We start from the raw sequence: 20976 nt of genomic DNA, 5'->3' as shown, positions 1-20976 counted from the left end.
GTCTTAGACATTAGTCATACTCATGGGTGTAAGGTCTGCTCTTATCACCTCTTTTTTGGGGGGACAGGGTACTGGGGATAAAATCCAGGGGCATTCTACCTCTCGAGTTATACTTCTAGCTGTATTTTATTCTTTTCTTTTGAAACAGTCTCACTAAGTTGTGGAGGGCCTCACTAAGTGCTGGCCTTGAACCTGCGATCCTCCTGTCTCAGCCTCCCAAGTACTGAGATTACAAGTGTGCAGCATCCTGCCTACTGCTCTGTCATTTCTTAAACAGCGTAAATCTGGAAATCAGTTTTATCTTTTCTTTATTTGATGTTAGCCTAGCATGAATATGCCTTTAAAATTTTTAAGGGACACCATTATCTTTTGTAATAATTTAATGTTTGTTATATAAAATTGAGAAGATATAGAAAAGACTGTAAAATTAAAATTACTAATATCCATAGGCATTTGTAATGAACATTTTGATGTGTTTCCTCTTAGAATTTTTTAAATATGACATCTGTTTTGGCTTAGGTTTACAACTTACTCAACACCTTAGGCTTAAGACTTATTCAACAAGAAAGACCCCGTTCTTTCTTCCTTGCCTCTTCCCTTTTGTCCCCTCCTAAATTCTCATCTTGACACCAGCATCCTCAGGTATGTCTGCAGGAGAGACAGAAAGATGGCTGGTCTGCAGAGCCAGCTCTAAGCCTAGCTTTAGCTGCTGTTCCTTGAAATAGAAGAGAACAACAAGTAGTTGCCCAAGAGGAGCCCAGCTGTGCCTGCATTCCTTGTTATTTGAGAGCAGAAAGTACAGGAGTGAGTAGGTAGGAAACTTTGAGCCCAGTAACTTTATTCACTAGTTTATTTGTCCTAGTGTCCTGTACTCTATCCAGTTAGACTCCTTCTCTGCATGAGGGAGAACACCTAACGGATACAGTAGCCGAGGGCGAGAGAAAATGGAGGAGATAGTTGAAGAGGTAGAAAAGTTCCCTCTTCAACATAGGTGAAATTATAAATGCCGCTTTTTTCCCCCCAGTACTGGGGATGGAACCCAGGGGCATTCTACCTCCAAACTACACCCCCAGCTCTATTATTCTTTATTTTGAAACAGGGTCTCACTGAGTTGCAAAGAGCCTAAGTAGTAGCTGAGGCTGTCTGCGAACTGCGATCCTCCTGTCTCAGCCTCCAGAATGCCGGGATTACAAGCGTGCACCATGCCCGGCTTAAATGCCACTTTTAAGTGAAGAAAAGAGTGTCAGGAAATTTAAATAACATGGTCAAAGTTATATCTTTTGTGAGTGTTGTAGACTGTGATATAAGTTTTTCCCATGGCCATTATTATCCTTCCTAAAAAGGTTGTATATATTGAAGAATGGATGTGACATAATTTATCACTATTCCACTTTATATCATATTTAGATTTTTAGCCTATTTATTATTTATTTTAATTTTTGTTTTTTTATTTGCAGTGGTGGGGATTAAATCCGGGAGCATTCTACTTCCAAGCTATTCCCCCAGCCCCTCCCTTTTTTTTTTTTAATTCTTTATTTTGAAACAGAGTCTCACAAAGTTGTGGAGGGCCTTACTAAGTAGATGAGGCTGGCTGAGAACTTGTGATTCTATCCCAGCCTCCCAAAGTACTGGGATTACAAGTGTGTGCCACCATACCCGGCTAGCCTACTTATTTATACACAGACATTTCTTTTCAGTTAGAATTGCTTTTTAAGGTACTTCCGGGAAGATGGCGACCGAGAAAAGCGAGGCTTAAGAGCCCCACTAAAAACCAATCTCAATTACCACAAAATCAGTGCCTTTCATAGCCAGAAAACACCATCACCAGAGAAACAAAAAAATCACCAGGCTCCAGAGAGAAAGCGGACTGAGAACAGAGCTCAGAGCCACAGAGGAGATACACCGGCCTCACGCCCGAGGACGCGGCAGCAGCGCCATACTGCCGGCGGCAGCGGCGAGTTCACCGGACGGCTACAGCAAGCCGAGGTGAGCCGCTGCAGAATAACCAGGCGGGATTTTTCAGCGCAGGGAGCATCTAAAGCTCCCAGTGGCTGAGCTCAGCACACGCTGCAGGGACTCAGAGTGGAACTCAAAACCAAGAAGAAATAAGCCAGCCTCACGGCCGAGGGCGTAGCAGTGGCGCCATATTGCCACCTGCGGCAGCAGCAGCGAATTCACTGAGTCCAGTACAGCTACATCTGCGAACTCAAGAACAGTGAGTCAAATTGCGGGCCACAGAGGAGAAATCCCAGTACTGTACTCCCTGGGACTTGACCCAGTGGGGGAGTGGTGGTGACAGAGATATCACACCATAGGAGAATGTGCAACCTGGCACCCCCCACAGTTTAAAGCAGCCTTTATCGACTCCCTGGGTCTGAGACTGTGCGATACAACCCAGTAAAGGAGTAGTGGGGTCTGAGATACTACAGACTCGAGATCCAGAGCACCTTAAGTGAAGTCAGAGTGACCCAAGGGAAGAACCCAGAGAAGGAACAAACTTCCTAAATCATGGGAAAGAGGAATAACAATGGAGCCATGAATGCCCACAACCCCACAACATCACAACCCGATAAAACAGAAAATCAGAGATTTCTAGAAGATCAAATCAGGAAAATAACTGTAGAAATAATAGAGGTGCTTCGAAAAGAACTCAGAGAGAGCCAAAAAGAGATAAAGGATGCAATTAATGAAGTAAAGGCCTCAATTCAAAGCACAAACAACCGATTAGACCACATGGAGAACAGAATCTCGCTCTTAGATGATCATTCCAAAAATGAACGCATAGTTTCTAATCTAGAAAAAAATATCCAACAGCAGGAATCTGACATTGAAGAAATATGGGCCTATTTTAAGAGAGCTAACCTAAGAATAATTGAAATAGAGGAGGGAAAAGAAAGTGAAACCAAAGGGATCAACAATCTCTTCAAGGAAGTAATAGCAGAAAATTTTCCAAACATAGAGCAAGAAAGAGGTTGATACACAGATCTAGGAAAGTTATAGAACTCCCTTTAGACAGGATCGGAGAAGAGGATCCCCACGCCACATAATTGTCAAAATGACCAATGTGGAAGCCAAGCAGAGAATCTTAAAGGCAACAAAAGCGAAGGGCCAAGTGACATTCAGAAGCAAACCAATTAGAATCACTCCAGACTTCCCAAACCAAGTCATGAGATCCAGAAGGGCTTGGAGTAACATATTCCAAACTCTGAAAGAAAACAACTTCCAGCCAAAAATTTCCTACCCAGCAAAACTTTCTATCAAATTAGATGGAGAAATAAGAAGCTTCCATAACAAACAGAAACTGAAGGAATTTATGTCTTCAAAACCAGCGCTAGAGAAAATACTCAAAGAGATTAACTACAAAGAAGAAATAGGTAACACACACCAGAACCAGAGAAACAAGATTTTCCATCCAACAGACAACTAAGATTGGTTATCTGTGGAGATTCATTATTTATGTTAGTCTTTTACCTATCTCTCAATGGTATTGTTTGCCTTTATTGTTGTTAATTTTTAGGATTTCTAGTTGGAATATTAATATACCTTCAGATATAGCATTTGGAAATATTTTATCCCATTCTATTAGTAACTGTTAAATCTGTTTACATTGTCTTTGGATATACAATATTTTTTTTATTTTTTAGGTAGTTTGTATACTCTTCTGTTGCCTGTGCCATTGAAATCATATCCAAGAAACCACTGCCAATTTCAATGTTGTGAGGTTTTATGACCCAGATTTTCTCCTAAAAGTTTATAGTCTTAAGATTTATATTTAGGTCTTTTATCTATTTTGAGTTAATACTTGTATATGGGATTAGGTAAGAGTCCAATTTTATTCTTTTCCATGTAATTATTATTTTTTAACAATAATTAGTTAAAAGATTATTATTTCCACCACCAAATGTTCGTGGAAACCTTGTCAAAAATAACTTGACAATATATGGAAGAATTTAGCTCTAGGCTTTTATTTAACTCCAATGGTTTATATATCTGCCTTTAGAACAGTACTACACTGTTTCAATTATTGTAGCTTTATATGGTTTGAAATCAGAAAATATATATCTTCTAGCTTTGTTCTTTTTCAAGATCGTTTTGGGTATCTAGAATCCATATTCCATATTAGGATAGATTTTTTTCTGAAAAATAAATATATAAATATATGATAGTTTCACCTAAAAAATAGAAAAAATATATTCTCTGGCAAGACAGAAAGCAAAAAGAAATATTGAAATGTTATCTTTAAGTCATCAAAAGCTTGGTATCAGACAAATGAAACTGTTATGTGAGATTATCATTTTTAATTTTGGATAAATTGCTATAATACTAGATGTCAACCACTAAGCCAAGCATGGAAAGGAGGGATGGGGAGAGAATGGGGTGGGGATCAGGTGGGGGCTGACTGAGTGATGTGTGCATGTATGTCTACAAAAGTTTGTATCCCACTATGATGTATGAATACAGTGTACCAATAAAAAATTAAAAAAAAAAAGAATTGCTTTTTAAGAATAGACTCTTAGAAGAGGAATTGCTCATTTAAATGATGTGAACATTTTAAATCAACCTATCCATCTATCCTTCCTTCCATCGATCCGTCCATCCATTTTTTGGGTACTGGAGATCGAATCCAGGGCATTTCTACTTCCAGTAGAAACTAAACCCCATTGTTTAATTTTTTCTTTTTAAAACAGATTCTTGCTAAATTGTTGCTGCTAGCCTCAAATCTGTGATCCTCCTGTCTCAGCCTCCCAAATACTGGGATTACAGCTATGCATTGCATATCCAGCTTTTAAGGCTCTTAACACATGCTTTCATGCTGCCTTTCAAAAGGAACATGATAATTAATTTTTGGCTCATCTTATTTATTAGACAAAAGTAATAAAGTATCTTACTTTAAAGTTGAGTTTTTCTGTTTGTTCTTGAGAATGAACCTAATATATTTAACCAGGTATTATGTTATGTGTGTGTTGTTCACAGTTATGACATAGATAATAGCCTTACAGGTCTATGTATATGGAATCCTGTTTGTGTTAGGAAATACATTATTAATGAAAAAGAGGAACAGATTGTAGTTTACATATTTTGTCTTAACTTCAAAATAATAACTAGTCTTTCTAGCGTTTATTCTCTTCATTCCTTCCCTTCACAGCCAAACACTGAAAGAATGTTTATTCCAGCTACCACCACTTCTTCACCACTCACTACTCAAGTAACACATCATCATAATCTAGCTTCCCACCTCATCTTTCTGGACTTGTTCTTACCAAGCTTGCTTGCCAAGAGCACCTTCTAATCAAAAAATTCAGCTGTTACTTTTAGCTCTAAAAATAGTGTCGCTTTTATGTCTTCCTTATTTATAAGATTTTTAAATTGCATTTTTATTGGCACTCATTTTTTTGGATATAATTTATGAAGAAGAAATTGCAATTTATTAGCCGGGCGTGGTGGCGCACGCTTGTAATCCCCACGCTTGGGAGGCAGAGACAGGAGGATCGCGCAGGTTCGAAGCCAGCCGCGCGCGCTGGCTTAGGAGACCCTGTTTCCAAATAAAAATATAAAAATAGGTCTGGGAGTGTAGCCCGGAAGTAGAAGGGCTTCCAGGAACCCCAGTACCACAAAAAAAAAAAAAAAAAGAAATTGCAATTTATTTTGTCAAATGATTGATCGCATGCCACTACTTAAAAAAATCATTTATTTCCATTGTTATTTAACCCTAAATAACCATCCCACCTCTTGAGCAAACTCCACTTATTAGTTTAAGGTTTTTAAAAATATTTTTTCACTTTTAACTGTATTGCTTTTGCTTTCTCCATATTTTGTCTGCTTCATATATTTACTGGTTAAGAAAATGTTGACCTTTCAAGAATCTGGATCATTATAGAACCTGGCCATGTTCTGAAACAGTAGAGCTTTCTAGCTATGGTACTTACTTACTTAAAATTATAGTATTTATCTGTACTCAAAAATGACTTCCCCTTTCCACTATAGCCTTTGCTGTTATTATTTTAGAGTGAAAGAGTTGATAATGTATTTTCCTAAGGACACTAGTTAAAATTTTGGAATACATTCTTAAGCATTTTATAAAGAATATATTTAATGGATTAAATTATGTTGTTAGGCCCTGTGTAACCTTTCTATTAGAAAATATGTTCAGCTTCCAAGCATCTGACTTACGAGCAAGCCTTTGAAACAACCCTTTTAAAAGTGACAGATGTCTGTGTGTGTTTTCTGCCCTAAATTGTATACTTGTATTCGCCCCTTTATAAGTATATTAAGTGAAATTTAATTTAATTTAGGCAACCCTAAAGATGTTGTTGGATCATTTGAAATTGGTGGCTTCTTACCATGAAGTGAATAAGATGACCTGCCAGAATTTGGCCGTCTGCTTTGGACCAGTACTATTAAGTCAGAGGCAAGAGACTTCTACCCATAACAACAGAGTCTTTACTGATTCTGAAGAACTTGCAAGTGCTTTGGATTTTAAAAAACACATTGAAGTTCTTCATTACTTACTCCAGCTCTGGCCAGGTAAATGATTCTATGGAAATATTCTTTTGTAGTGATAGGGTGTCTGGATTAGATAATCATTAAATATGTTTAGATATGGTTGAATAAAATTGTTTTTAGATTTTGCTTTTTCAAGTAGTTGTGAAATGATACTTACCCTGCAAATTTTTCCATCTATATTTTCTTTTTTCCTTTCTTTCTTTCTTTCTTTCTTTCTTTTTTTTTTTTTTTTTTTTTTTTTTTTTTTTTTTTTTTGGTGGTACTGGGGTTCCTGGAAACCCTTCTACCTCCAGACTACACTCTCAGACCTATTTTTATACATTTTTATTTGGAAACAGGGTCTCTTAAGCCAGCGTGGCTGGCTTCGAACCTGCGCGATCCTCCTGTCTCCACCTCCCAAGCATGGGGATTACAAGCGTGCGCCACCACGCCCAGCTTCCATGTATATTTTCTGCCTTTACTGATAACATAGACAGTATGGGCCAAAGTATAAGTGTTGGATTTGGTCAGATCTGGATCTGAATCCTCATAATGCCACTTATTAGTTCTCTGATCTTTAAGTTCCCCAACATTGTAGAGCCTCAGTATTACTTTAGGTCATATGATAATGCTAAGTTTATAGACTTATATGAAGACTAAATATAATATTTTATTTGTAAGTTGCTCAGCACAGCCTTTGGCACATAACAGTTACTTAATATTAATTTCTTTTATTATTATCATTTTTTTGTGGTACTGGGATGGAACCCAGGGGCTTTCTACCTCTGGGCTACACTCCCAGACCTTTTTCATATTTTGTTTGGAAGCAGGGTCTCACTGAGTTGCTGAGAGCCTCACTAAATAGCTGAGGCTAGCTTCGAACCTGTACGATCCTCCTGTCTCAGCTTCTAAGTACTGGAATTACATGCCTGTGCTGCCATACCTGGCCTTAATTTTCTTTTTGAAATTTCTTTCACTCCAGTTAATAGTTTCACTTCTTCCTTTTTAATTTCTAAACATTTTATTTTATTTTTTTGTGTGTTTTTAACATTTTCAGGAAAGAAGATAATTTGAGATTTTATTTGAAAAATCATGTCTTTAAACTAATTTGTTAGAACCCTAGCATATCAACACTAGAAGTTAAATGTTATTCTGCCAGTAGTTATCCAGATCATCTTTCAACCAGTTCTTGAGACTCTTTGAAGGTGGCTCTGAGGCCAGATTGCATGGGCTCAGGGAATGGTGGCAATACACTTGCCTTTTGATCAGAATAGTTTTCATATATCTTATGTATTGGGTTCTCAGATATTTTTTAATGGGCTCTCTGTTTGAAAAATACCAAAAATATTGATGGCTACCCTTCACTTTATTAAAAGTGGAAATAGATTTAGAGAGAATAACCTCTAGATCTTTGTTATACTCCTCCTCCCTCCCTCCCTCCCTCCCTCTCCCTCTCCCTCCCCCTCCCTCGCGCGCTCGCGCTCTCTCTCTCTCTCTCTCTCTCTCTCCCTCCCTCCCTCCCTCCCTCCCTCCCTCCCTCCCTCCCCCTCCCTCCCTCCCTCCCTCCCTCCCTCCCTCCCTCCCTCTCTCTCTCTCTCTCTCTCTCTCTCTCTCTCTCTCTCTCTCTCTCTCTGCAGTGCTGGAGATTGAACCCAGGGCCCCACACATCCTCGGCTCCTTACTACATTTTCAATGCTTAGAGTTGGAGCAGGGTTTTTGGAAGTGGTAGCAATTTCCCCCTAGTTCTTTGTGTGTGTGTGTGGTGCTGGAGATTGAATTTGGACATTCCACCTCTGAGCTATACCCCAAGCCTGCTTTTTTCTTTTTTTCTTTTTTCTTTTTTTGTGGTACTGGGGGTGGAACCCAGGGGCTTTTCTACCTCCAGGCTATACTCTTAGACCTATTTTTTTAGACTTTATTTGGAAACAGGGTCTCACTATGTTGCTGAGAGCCTCACTAAGTAGCTGAAGCTGGCTTTGAACCTGTGCGATCCTCCTGTCTCAGCCTCCCAACCACTCGGATTACAAGCGTGTGCCACCATGCCTGGCTTTTATTCTTTATTTAGAAAAAGGGTCTCACTAAGTTGCTGAGAGCCTCATTAAGTAGCTGAGGCTGGCTGCGAACTCAGATCCTCCTGTCTCAGCCTCCCAAGTACTGAGATTACAAGCGTGCACCACCACACCTGGCTCTCCCCCTAGTCTTTTTTATTTCGTTGCTTTTTTTTACTTGATTATAAATTTTGTGAGTCAGTGATCATATTTTGCTTGCCATTCTATTTTTTCAGTTCCTAGCAGAATGCTTGACACTACTAGACACTTAATATATTTCTGTTAAATAGTTGTACCATAGGTAAAAAGCTCATAATGTGGTAGAAACAAATCTATTAGTAGAAATTAAGATACAGAAAAATTAAATTTCTTGGTACTTACCATTACATTTCAAAAATTTTTCAACAACCTTAACAGACTACATTTTTTATATTTTATTCATTGAAAAATGGATAACAAGCTGGGGCCTAATTGTGCATGCTTGTAATCCCAGTACTTGGGAGGTTGAGACAGGAGGATCACAAGTTTGCAGACAGCCTCAGCTACTTAGGCCCTTCACAACTTAGTGAGACCCTGTTTCAAAATAAAGAATAAAAAATAGGGATAATGCTGTAGCTCTGAGGCAGAATGCTCCTGCGTTCAATCCCCAGTGCTACAAAAAACAAAACAAAACAAAAAACAACCCAAAACCAGAACTTTTTTGGGGGGTTAAATCACTCATTTTCATTATATATTTTAATAAGAAAACATTCCAGTATTACTAGTTTAAAAAGGCAGTGACATTGATTTTTCAGAAAATTTTTAGGAAGATATAAACAATCAATTTAATTGGTTTCTTAGATATTCTTCAAGAAAATAAAAATGTTTGAGTAGAGTCTTGGCAAAAAACAGCCTTAAGAAATTGACAGCAGCAACAAAATCTGGATTAGGCAGGCACATAAAGACACAGAATTAAAAGATGGGTAGTTGGATCAGACAAGATATCCTCAAGATTAGCAATGTCCTGTTAATTGGTTGGCAAAAACAATAGTCATGCAATTATGCACTAAGAATAGGTAACACATAGAAAATGAAGGGGGGAAAAGCAAAGGCACAGTGGAACAGCTACAGGAGAAAAAGGAATGAGTATTTAAACAGTGGAAAAATTCAGATATACATTCTGTAATTATATCCATTAATGGCATGGGATATTCTGTACTGATATTGACACTGAAGGTCAATTTAAGGGAATTATTCAACCGTAATTTTTTTATGCATTATATAATTTATTTTTATTAATAGAAGTAATTAAATACAGATTGGGGTTTTATTTTTTGGGGGGGTTGTTTTTTTTTCTTTTAATAATTTTTTTTATTGAACATAAATAGTATACATTTAAACTATATTTGGTGCCCTCTCTCCCCCGCCCCCATTCTCCCTTCCCCCCTCCCACCAATGGTTGTCCAGGTTAACCATGTCTTATTCATAATTTTACACATGATCAGATGTAGACCCTCATTAATCAAGATCAGCCTTCCTCCTCTCCTATCTTTCCATTCAAACTTTGCTGGTATTTCCCCTCCATTATCTGGAGTCCCACTGGTATCCTCTGTGTTTCCTAGTTTGGGCATATTAGAGGAAACATATGTACCTTCTCCTTCTGTGCTTGGCTGATCTCACTTAACATAATGTTCTCCAGGGCTTTCCATCTTCTTGCAAATGATATAATTTTGTTCTTTTTTATGGCTGAATAGAATTCCATTGTGTGTATTTCCCACATTTTTGCTATCCATTCATCTGTTGATGGTGATCTGGGTTGGTTCTATATTTTGGCTATTACAAATTGTGCTGCTATGAACATAGGTATGCATATGTTGCTGTAGTTCTCTGAATTCAACCCCTTTGGAAAGATACCCAGGAGTGGTATAGCTGAATCATATGGTGGATCTATTCCCACCTTTCTTAGGAATCTCCACACAGATCTCCATAGTGTCAACCGTTATTTTTGAGAAAACTTTAAGTCAAGAACTTTTGGCTATCTATAAATGATATATAATAACCACCATAAACATGCAGTCAGTAGGGCTAGGGAAGTAGCTCAGTGGTATAGCAATTGTTTAGCATGTGCAAAGTCCTGGGTTAATCCCCAGTACTACAAATATTTTTAAAAATGAAATAGAAATTTAAAAAACATAACTATACACAATTATTAAGTATTCTAGTAAAATATATGTTAAAAATTATGTGTTTTCTGAAAAATGTTGTATTACTGTAAGTCTGGAAAACTGGACCATGTACATGTTTGTATAGATTTTCAAGCAGCAAATGAGCATTCATTATATGTAACAGAGGTATGTTATCACTGGTTTATATTCTTTTTATCTTAGGGAAGGAAGTATAGAACATTAACAGAATAAACAGAGAAAGGCATAGATAATCTTTAATAGCTATGTTTCAGCATTTAAAATAAGTCAATTTTTTATACAGAAGAGCCTTAGACAGTACTTGTTGAGTGTGAAAGAGTAAGCGGTAGAGCCTTGGTTTGTTATGAGTAATATGTGTGCTCATGGTTGTCTTCTGTATGACCAGTACAATGCCAGAAGTTATGACATGGTTTATCTTGGGAGAAAATATTCTTAATAAGAGGAATGTTATTTGGGATTGTTAATACCTAACCAGAATGGGAAAATAAAATATCTGTACTATTTCCAGGCAATAAATGAAGACTATTAGTAGCTAATGCTGTGTAATCAAACTCAGGTAACATGATCAAGTCTAGTATTCATGCATTTTATCAAAGTGAAATTTGGGCTGCTTAGTAAATTATGACACTGCTGCTAATTCCAAAAAAGCCCACTAAGGTCAGAAATTTCAGAGTAATCACATTTAGATGCCTTTGCCTCATTTAGATGTTTGTAGACAATGGAACTTTGTGTTCTGTTTTGTTTGTACAGCAACATGCCTTGCCTGCTTTTTGCTGTAGCCTTTAATTTAAGAGAAGCTATCAGCTTAGCTACTGTTTAAATTATAGCTAGATAATAATTAACTTGCACAGAAAGTTAATCAACATTGGAAATTCGATTTATTGTGGGACATTATGATATAGCATGAATTAGCACCACTGAACATTTTACTACCTTCTGTTCCTAATCTTGATTATGTCTGTTAGAAAAAATAATTATGGAATGCTTACTTTTGATAGTATGCATGCTTTTATTTTAATGCATGTTTGTAGTTGATTATTAAATGGCTTATCTTTAGTTCTCTAAGACCAGTTGGATTACTATCATTAAAGCAAATTTATTATTCTTTTCTAGTTCAACGTTTAACTGTCAGAGAATCAACAGACAGTTTGTTCCCAGAGCAGTCGTCTTCTATGAATTGTCTGAGGCGGAAGAAAGAACGACCTTCCATGCTAAATTTGAGTAGTACTGACTCATCAGGAGTACTTAGGCCAAGGCAAACTAGATTAGACAGTCCACTTAGCAATCGTTATGCAGGAGACTGGAGCAGCTGTGGAGAAAACTACTTTTTAAATACAAAAGAAAATTTAAATGACGTGGATTATGATGATGTGCCTTTAGAAAGAGAAAATGGAGAAGATTATAGCAAAATGGATGGACCAGATACAGTGATTGAACAGCCAGTTCCTATGTCCAAAGAGTGCACATTTCAGACATATTTGACAGTGCAGACAATTGAGTCTACAGTGGATCAGAAAGTTAATCTCAGAGATCTGCAAGAAAGTATTGATACCTTGATTGGAAATCTGGAGCGTGAACTCAAAAAGAACAAGCTTAATATGAGTGTTTGAGAGTCAAAGGTTTTAATATGGTTTTTAATAATGCCTTAAAGCTTCAAATAAGTCCTTTTCACTTTCTTTTCTTATACCTCACAGTGTTTTGTCTTTTTACTCTTAAAATCTCCAATTAATATCTATTAAGTTCATATGATTCAATTAAAGGCGCTCTTCATTAATATTTTTATCTCATTAGGGAATTTTTCTTGGGAAAATATAACTTGGATTTTTGGGACTATTTTAAAAAACCTTGTCAATTATATGGGAGATAACTTTTCAGTGCACTTAAGATTCAAGTAGCTCCTCAAGGTTTTTTACATTATAGGAACTCCTGTAGCTGGGGCAGATGTTCCTTTTAGAGGACCATTGCAGCTTCTCAGTGTGATTCGCAAAAGGCATTTTTGTATGCTGCAACACCATTTGGTCACATTTCATTTGCAATGCAGATGCTGCTATAAGAAAACATTTTTATAAATATCATAATATTGTATAAATATGAATGTACTCTATATTAACATTCAGTAAATATTTAAGCTTATAAAAACTAAATATTTTTATAATCCTGAAAATATGTACATATTTCTAAGTGTTTATATATATAATGGGAGAGTGGTTGACTGTAGAATCACATGTATTTTTTTATATACTTATGTCATGAGGCCAAAATCATTAGCTAAAAATGTGGTTTATAGGGAAAGGACATGTAAGTTTTTAAAGGACGAGTTACATAAAAATACTTGAATAAATATAGAAACATCTGAATAGAAATAATACTTTTTTATGGTTTATAGTCACAGTATCTACTGTGAAAAGTTTTCTTTTAAACTGAAGTCCACCAACAGCTTAAGGGACAAGTGCTCAGACTTCTGCACTAGTTACTTAAATTTTTAAAAATAGTTGCCTATTCTATGCATTTTTGTACTCTGTATTGTTCTATTTATTTGTAATACTACACTTATAATGTAGACTTTATAATTACCCCATTTGTTTCTGAAGAAGTCATCTTGCCAGCATGCTACATGTTACTGTTTTTTTTTTTTTTTTTTTTTTTTTTGTGGTACTGGGGTGGAACCCAGAGGCTTTCTACCTCCGGGCTATACTCCCAGACCTATTTTATATTTTATTTGGAAACAGGGTCTCACTAAGTTGCTGAGAGCCTCACTAAGTAGCTGAGGCTGGCTTCGAACCTGTGCGATCCTCCTGTCTCAGCCTCCCAAGCGCAGGGATTACAAACATGCGCCACCACGCCCGGCCATTTTACTGAATTTTAAAAATTAACTTATTTTGGCTATTTGTCTACAAGGTAGTTATCATAGCAATCATAGCAATATTTGAAAAATAAATTTAAATGACTTTATCAAATCTGAATGTATTTTTAAAATTTTATACCTATAGAATGTATAGTTTTAAAATTATAAAATTTGAATACCAACTTTAAGGTTTAACAGCCATTAACATACTGACTTCATAATTTTTTAAAATATTAAAGTATTTAATTTAACTTTCTATGCAATACACATAGCTAAACAACAGTTTGTTATTTACTTTGAAAAACCCATTGATTAAAAAAGATTATTTTTATATGAAATTTTCATTTTTAAAGCTTTATATAACAATCTAGAATACCAAAAGAATATGTGACAGGTGTTATGTCATGAGTAAACAGAAGAAAGTACTTTTAAATGTTTTGTAGGGAGACTTTCAGTTTTCTTTCTTTTGTTATATATCATGTATATTTTATAAATTGCATAAGTTCTAGAAATGTAAACATTTTTATTAAAAAATTATAACCTTGTATCATGCTATTCATTATTATAATAATTTTAAGGTTTGCCTTTAAAATATCTTTAAACATATTACCTGTAAATATATATAATAATACTTATTTATCCAAAATTGAACTTTGTAATATCTGAAATACTCTAAGGCATTGTTTCATTATGGATGAAAATAGTTTTAAAGTTAATCGATGCCATATTTAATAGAGAATTCTAGGACTGTAAACCTCTTATTGTCTCTGCTGCTTCTAGAAGTGCTAAATTAAGTTGAAATATCTTCGCTTTAAATCTTTGAGTTTTTATACCTGCTCTTTGTAATTTCCTGGGATTGCCCTACACAGACTGTCAGCCATCACCGTGTTCTGAGCCTGCTAGCTTTGGTGTTTTTCAGGATTAAAAGCAACTTCATCCTTAGTGCATGTACCTGAGTAAAAGGTTTAAACAAGTCAGATGGGTAGAAAAGGAGAAGACCAGCCCCTTTCTCAGAGCTAACAAGTTTGTTACCGCTGTTCCCTGATTATCACTTTAAGCAGGATCCATAAATTGTCCACTGTGAATGAGAAGCAATTGATCTCACTCTATTCCTTCTTGCCATTAGTTACGTTTTGGTTCCTTTTTTGGTTTCCTTTATAACTTTAATAATCTTTTATTTCTTGACATTGTCGTGACTCCCTACCACTGAGGAAATGGCCGACTTTGTGCTTCCCTTCTCACTCATGTGGCCCTTTACCTCCTAAGTTCTGTAAGATATACTAACAGTTTATATAATTAATGCTAATATGTTTATTTTGGGGGGGGATCATTACTTGAACTATGCTTTTCTTTTTTGTATTGATTCTGAAAACTGCAAGTCAATACTCTAGTTGTGCTATAATATGTAAAAGTTTTCAAAGGTAAACCATGTGATTTACCTCTTTCTAAATATCAAACTTTATATCTTTTTGTGTGTGTGTATATGTATGTGTGTGTGTGCTAGGGATTGAACCCAGGAACATTCTGCCTCTGAGCTATACTCCCAGCCCTATTTTATTTTTTATTTTGAAACAGGATCTCACTAAGTTGCTGCAGGCCTTTATAAATTGCTAAGGCTGGCTTCAAACTTATCCTTCTCTCTCAGCCTCCCAAGTACTGGGATTACAGGTATACACCACCTAGGTATACTCCACCACGCTTGGCTTTTACGTCTTTAAGTTTGTGCTCGTTGAAGCAAAATGCACTGAGCATAAAGGAATGGATTCTTTTCTCTCATATCTTTAATTCTCCAAATTGTGCTCTGGATTATTTATTTTATAATTGGGCCATCACTTGTGTAGATTTTTATTTTTCATGGAATATGTAATTTCTTTTTTTTTGGTATTGGGGATGAACCCAGGGGCAGTCTACCTCCAAGCTACATGCCTAGCCCTACTTTTTCTTTTTTTTAAAATTCTTTTATTTATTTAATTTTATTTTTTGCGGTGTCAGGGACGGAACCCTGTGCTACACCCACAGCCCTATTTTAAATTGTTTAATTTTTTTTTTTTTTTTCGGGTTGGGGATTGAGCCCAGGGGCATTCTATCTCCAAGCTATACCCCCTGCCCTATTTGTGTTTTAATTCCTTATTTTGAAACAGGTTTCACTAAGTTGTGGAAGACCTCACTAAGTAGCTGAGGCTGTCCATGAACCAAGATTCTCTGGTCTCTGCCTCCTGAATGCTGGGATTACAAGTGTGCGCCACCATGCCCAACTTATTCTTTTTATTTTGAAACAGGATTTTTTCTAAACTGCAGAGGGCCTAAGTAGCCGAGGCTGGTTATGAACCTGTGATCCTCCTGTCTTAGCCTTCCAAGTACTGGGATTACAGCCTGTGCCACCATACCTGGTTTTTCTTTAATTTTGACAGAAGAAAAATACCTTCTTTACTCTTAGTGCTTTTTGTTTGGAGTGCTTTTATTTCTCATTTTGGAATTCATGAAGCACATTCTTGTTTTTATTTGACAATAAAATTTTGCTACAATTCATATCACTGTGCTTCTTAATTTTGTCAAATTTGGACAAAATTATTTTTAGCTATCATTTTAGAATGTATTCTTTGTATCCCAATGTTCTACTTTTTTTTTGTATGAGGTGGTTGTTAATTTCCTGAAGTATATTTACAAGTGTCCTTTCTATAAACTTCAAGTCCTTGCAGATCTGACCACGCCTTTATTTCTTTTCCATGCTTGATTTTGATTGGGTCTGCAATCCTACATTGAAACCTTGTGCCCTTCAGAATTTTGAAGGTAGGCCGGGCGTGGTGGCACACGCTTGTAATCCCAGCATTTGAGGCTGAGACCTGGAGGATTGCAGTTCGTGGACAGCCTCAGCTACTTAGTGAGGCCCTCTGCAACTCAGTGAGACCCAGTTTCAAAATAAAGAATAAAAAATAGGGTAGGGGGTGTAGCTTGGAGGTCAAATGCCCCTGGGTTCCATCCCCAGACCTGCAAAAAAAAAAAAAAAAAAAAGGAATTTTGAAGGTATTTCAATATTCAATCTCTAGTTTTACAATAATCTAGGACAGAAAGATGGTCATTCAGACCCAAGAAGCAGCAAAAAAGGTAGTTTGAATAATGGATATGTTTTGCAGTAGGAGCCAAGAGAGTCTGCCAGTGAAGCTGAAGGGAATTACCACCTGGTAGGATTGAAATGACTTCATATTTTCCAAGTGAGGAAGGAGGCCAAGACCTGCGGATTGCAGATTCGAAACCAGCCTCCACAACTTAGGCTCTCAGCAACTTAGACCCTGTTTCCAAATAATAAGACAGTGCTGGGAGTGGTGCCTGTAGGTAGAAGACCCCTGTATTCCATTCCCAGCAACACACACAAACACACACACAATACACACACTGCCTTATATTAGATGTTGTTACTAGTACAGTAGTTATCAAAACGCCTTATAATACTGTTAACCAATAGCTCTAGTGCTTCTATACTTGCTGATGCCAAAGTATAGATGTCAAAGCTAGAATCAGAAAGATTTTCATTGTAGATATGTCTTAAGTTATACCATATACCACACAGGAACTATCTGGGAAATTTCAGATCATTTAGCTTTATTTTAGGAACTCTAAGAAAATAGGTTTGAGTAGTGCTATGGTTCTTAAAAAGAATTTTCTAGACCACAGAATGCCTTTGTGGGTTAGGATTTTATAATTTGAAAACATTTTAAGTACTTTGATCTAATAAAGTTGCATTATGTTTAAGAATAACAAGTCTAAGGGCTGGGAATGTAGCTTAGTGCTAGACTGCTTTTCTGTGCCAGGTTCAATCCAGAGTAATTGAAGTCTTAATTTGAATCTCGCTGGCCCTAAGCACGTTGGTATAAGGCGGAATGCTCTTTTGCCCCCTTTCCCGCCCAGTTTTCATTTTCAATCCAGGTAGGTTCATATTTGATGAATAGTGAAGTGCTATAAATCATGTTTCTTAGTTTCATTGTAACTTAGCTGAAAACTGACTGGTTAACTCAAGCAGAAGTGGAATTTATTTATTTTTTTAAATGTGCCAGAGGGAAGGCTGTTTTGGGATACTGAAAATCTTTTATATCTTGTAGGTGAGTATTTCTTAATCACAGGTGATTATCAAGTTACATACTTAAGATCTGTGACCTTTATAAGTCCTACCTTAATATTTTAAAAGTACATTTAAAAAGACCTGGCAAACTGAAGAAATAGTCCTGGAAAATAGGTAGGAACTAACAACAATCAAGGCCACGCCTGGTGTGGTACTGCCATTGCTGCCCCTGCCACAGCACAGCCCAGTCACTACAGGGAAGAGTTAGGACATTCTTGCCTCTCTGCTGCATTCCTGATTCAAAGTCCTTCACCGAAGCTTCAGATGATACCCAGCTTCTAGGACTTAGACAGTAATTAGCTTTTATCCTTTCCCTGAAACTTACACAGCGGTAAATCTGTGAATACAAGAAAGGAATTTGAAAACTGGCCAATGTCCACGGTACCTCCCTCCTCTTCACCTTCCCAATTGCCCAATTAGGAGTTTTTCCTCCCATGTCCCACCCATCAAAGACCGGTGTGTCCCAAGAGTACACTTCATTTTTCTACTGCTGACACACAAGTCCAAGCCACCGCTGTGTCAGTCTTCCTATCTCGTATCTGCATCAGAGGTATCTCCACACCCAAAATCCATTCTGTACATAGATGCTAAGGTGGTCTAAAAGATGGGTTACATCTTTGCTCCCACGGGTGGGCCTCGTCCCTGTTGAAGGTCTTTGCACTTGCCAGCCCTTCCATCTCTGAAGCTCTTTATCCACATCTCTGTCTTAGGTGCTCCTTTGTATCTTGCACATCTCTGCTCAAATGTTACTTCAAAGAGGCTGCCTTTCAAAAACCAGTCAGAATCCAGCTCCCAGAATTGAAGGGAAGAGGGAGATGGAGCTTTCTGGTTCTTGTAACAAGTACTAAATAGTCATGTTACTATTTGATTAAACTGCAAAACTTTATAACTTTGCGAATGTTTACATTGAAACCAAATTTAAAAAGAAAAACTTGCAGACTGTATCTACACCCTTTGTCACTGTCATATCACCCTAAATTATTTTCATCAAAGGGCTTATCTCTGCAGTTATCTTGTTTTATTATCTTGGTCCACCTCCTTAGAATGTGAACCTTATGGCATCAGGGTCCTTGTATTACTAGTTTATTGCTATCTGACTAGATGTTGAATTAATTGTAAACAAAAATGAGTGACTGTAAAGGGACATTTGGAAAATGATTGTTTTATGGAAAACAAAATGAGAAATACTGAGGGCTATAAGATATAATATTTATGTAATTTTACAATATTCACTCCTGAATAATAAATTATTTGTAGTTAAGAAAGTAATGTTATCTTCTTTCTCCTCTTTTTTTTTTTTTTTCCTTTTGGCAGTATTGGGGATAGAACCCATGACCATTCTACCTTTGAGCTACACCCCAGCCCTATTTTTTTATTCTTTATTTTGAAACAGGGTCTCACTGAATTGCAGAGGTCCTCACTAAGTAACTGAGGCTGGCCATGAACCAAGGATCCTCCTGTCTCAGGCTCCCTAATGCTGGGATTACAAGAGTGCACCACCAGGCTTGGCTTTTTTTTTTTCCCCTCTTTTTTTTTTTTTTTTTTTTTGCGGGTTTGGGGATGTCCCAAACCCAGGGAACCCAGGGACATTTGACCTCCGAGATATACCCCCTGCCCTATTTTTTATTCTTTATTTTGATTTTTTTTTTTTTTTTTTTTTTTTTTTTTTTGGTGGTACTGGGGTTCCTGGAAACCCTTCTACCTCCAGGCTACACTCCCAGACCTACTTTTATATTTTCATTTGGAAACAGGGTCTCTTAAGCCAGCGCAGCTGGCTTCGAACCAGCGCGATCCTCCTGTCTCTGCCTCCCAAGCGCAGGGATTACAAGCGTACCACGCCCAGCTCTTTATTTTGAAACCAGGTCTCACTGAGTTGCAGAGTGCCTCACTAAGTAGCTGAGGCTGTCCGCGAACCGCGATCCTCCAGGTCTCAGCCTCCCTAATGCTGGGATTACAAGTGTGCGCCACCACGCCGGCTTTTTTCCTCCTCTTAATAACATCCTTTCTTTGGGAAGTAGAGTGCTCTTGAGAAAATTTGTGACTTAAAAAGTTAGTGGGTTGGTAACTTTTGGATAATTTTTTGGTAAGTTTTTGCAGCAGAGTAAGTAGAAACAATATTTAAATGGCATATATAAGGCAGGCATGGTGGCATCCACCTATTATCCCAGTGTTTGGGAGGCTGAGACAGGAGGATCACAAGGTCAAAGCTAGCATCAGCAACTTAGCAAGATCCTGTTTCTATATTTAAAAAAAAATTATATGAATGACTGGGGTGTAGCTCAGAAGTAGAATGTACCTGGATTTAATCCCCAGCATTACTAAATAAACAATATGTGTATAAAAAGTACATTTTTCCATAAGAAAGGAAGATTTCTAAGAAAGATTTTATTAGAACTAGGTGTAGTGGCACATGCCTGAAATCCCACTACTTGGGAGGCAGAGACAGGTTTGAGGATTACCTCAGCAAGTAGTGAGACTTATCAACCTAGTAGGACCCTGTTTTAAAATAAAAACAAAATAGGGCTGGGGATGTAGCTTAGAGGTAGAATGCTCCTGGATTGAATCCCAAGTATCACACACACACACACACACACACACAAAAGAAATATTTTATTAAATACTTTTGTTTCTTTGCGGAAATTGTGAGCAAAATAGGTCTACTTACTATTGGCCTCGTTCACTTGAACTGGAATATTTTTATTTTATTAAAAATATTTTCATAAGGAGAAGGTACATATGTTTCCTCTAATATGCCCAAACTAGGAAACACAGGATACCAGTGGGACTCCAGATAATGGAGGGGAAATATCAGCAAAGTATGAATGGAAAGATAGGAGAGGAGGAAGGCTGATCTTGATTAATGAGGGTCTACATCTGAACATGTGTAAAATTATGAATAAGACATGGTTAACCTGGTCAACCATTGGTGGGAGGGGGGAAGGGAAAATGGGGGCAGGGGGAGAAGGCACCAAATATAGTTTAAATATATACTATTTATGTTCAATGAAAAAATTGTTAAAAGAAAAATATTTTCATAAACTTGGATGAACTCTATAAATAGAATTTTTCCTCATTAACCTAGCAAAGAAATCACTTTTGGGGACCAGCACTACATTTAATATTTTTCATGATGACAAGTATTTGTTATAAGCAAGTGAAAAAAATGCCTAAATATTGTACCTGGGTTTGGCTAACTTCATCCTTATTTGTTTGATAAGGTTACTCAGCATGCTTTTAAAGTACTTGGGGTTAATTTTACCTTTTTTTTTTTTTTTTTTTGCTTACTAGTAAAAGCTTAGT

The 20976-nt window shown here is 36.9% G+C and overlaps 1 protein-coding gene across 1 annotated transcript in view; it reads left to right on the top strand.

Moving 5' to 3' along the window:
• The window catches only part of SYDE2 (synapse defective Rho GTPase homolog 2), a gene marked incomplete at its 3' end in the record, with an annotated part of 54804 nt that extends 42480 nt beyond the window's left edge, over window positions 1-12324 (top strand). Inside the window, exons 6-7 of the mRNA XM_080693268.1 lie at window positions 6294-6525; window positions 11828-12324. Coding sequence (XP_080549394.1) covers window positions 6294-6525; window positions 11828-12324 — 729 coding nt within the window. The remainder of the gene's footprint in view (window positions 1-6293; window positions 6526-11827) is intronic.
• Window positions 12325-20976: the final 8652 nt, after the last annotated feature.

Source organism: Muscardinus avellanarius (genome assembly GCF_963383645.1).
Source record: "Muscardinus avellanarius genome assembly, chromosome: 3".
Taxonomy (NCBI): domain Eukaryota; kingdom Metazoa; phylum Chordata; class Mammalia; order Rodentia; family Gliridae; genus Muscardinus; species Muscardinus avellanarius.
The sequence above is the reverse complement of the archived record's forward strand: the minus strand, read 5'-3'. Positions and strand labels throughout refer to the sequence as shown.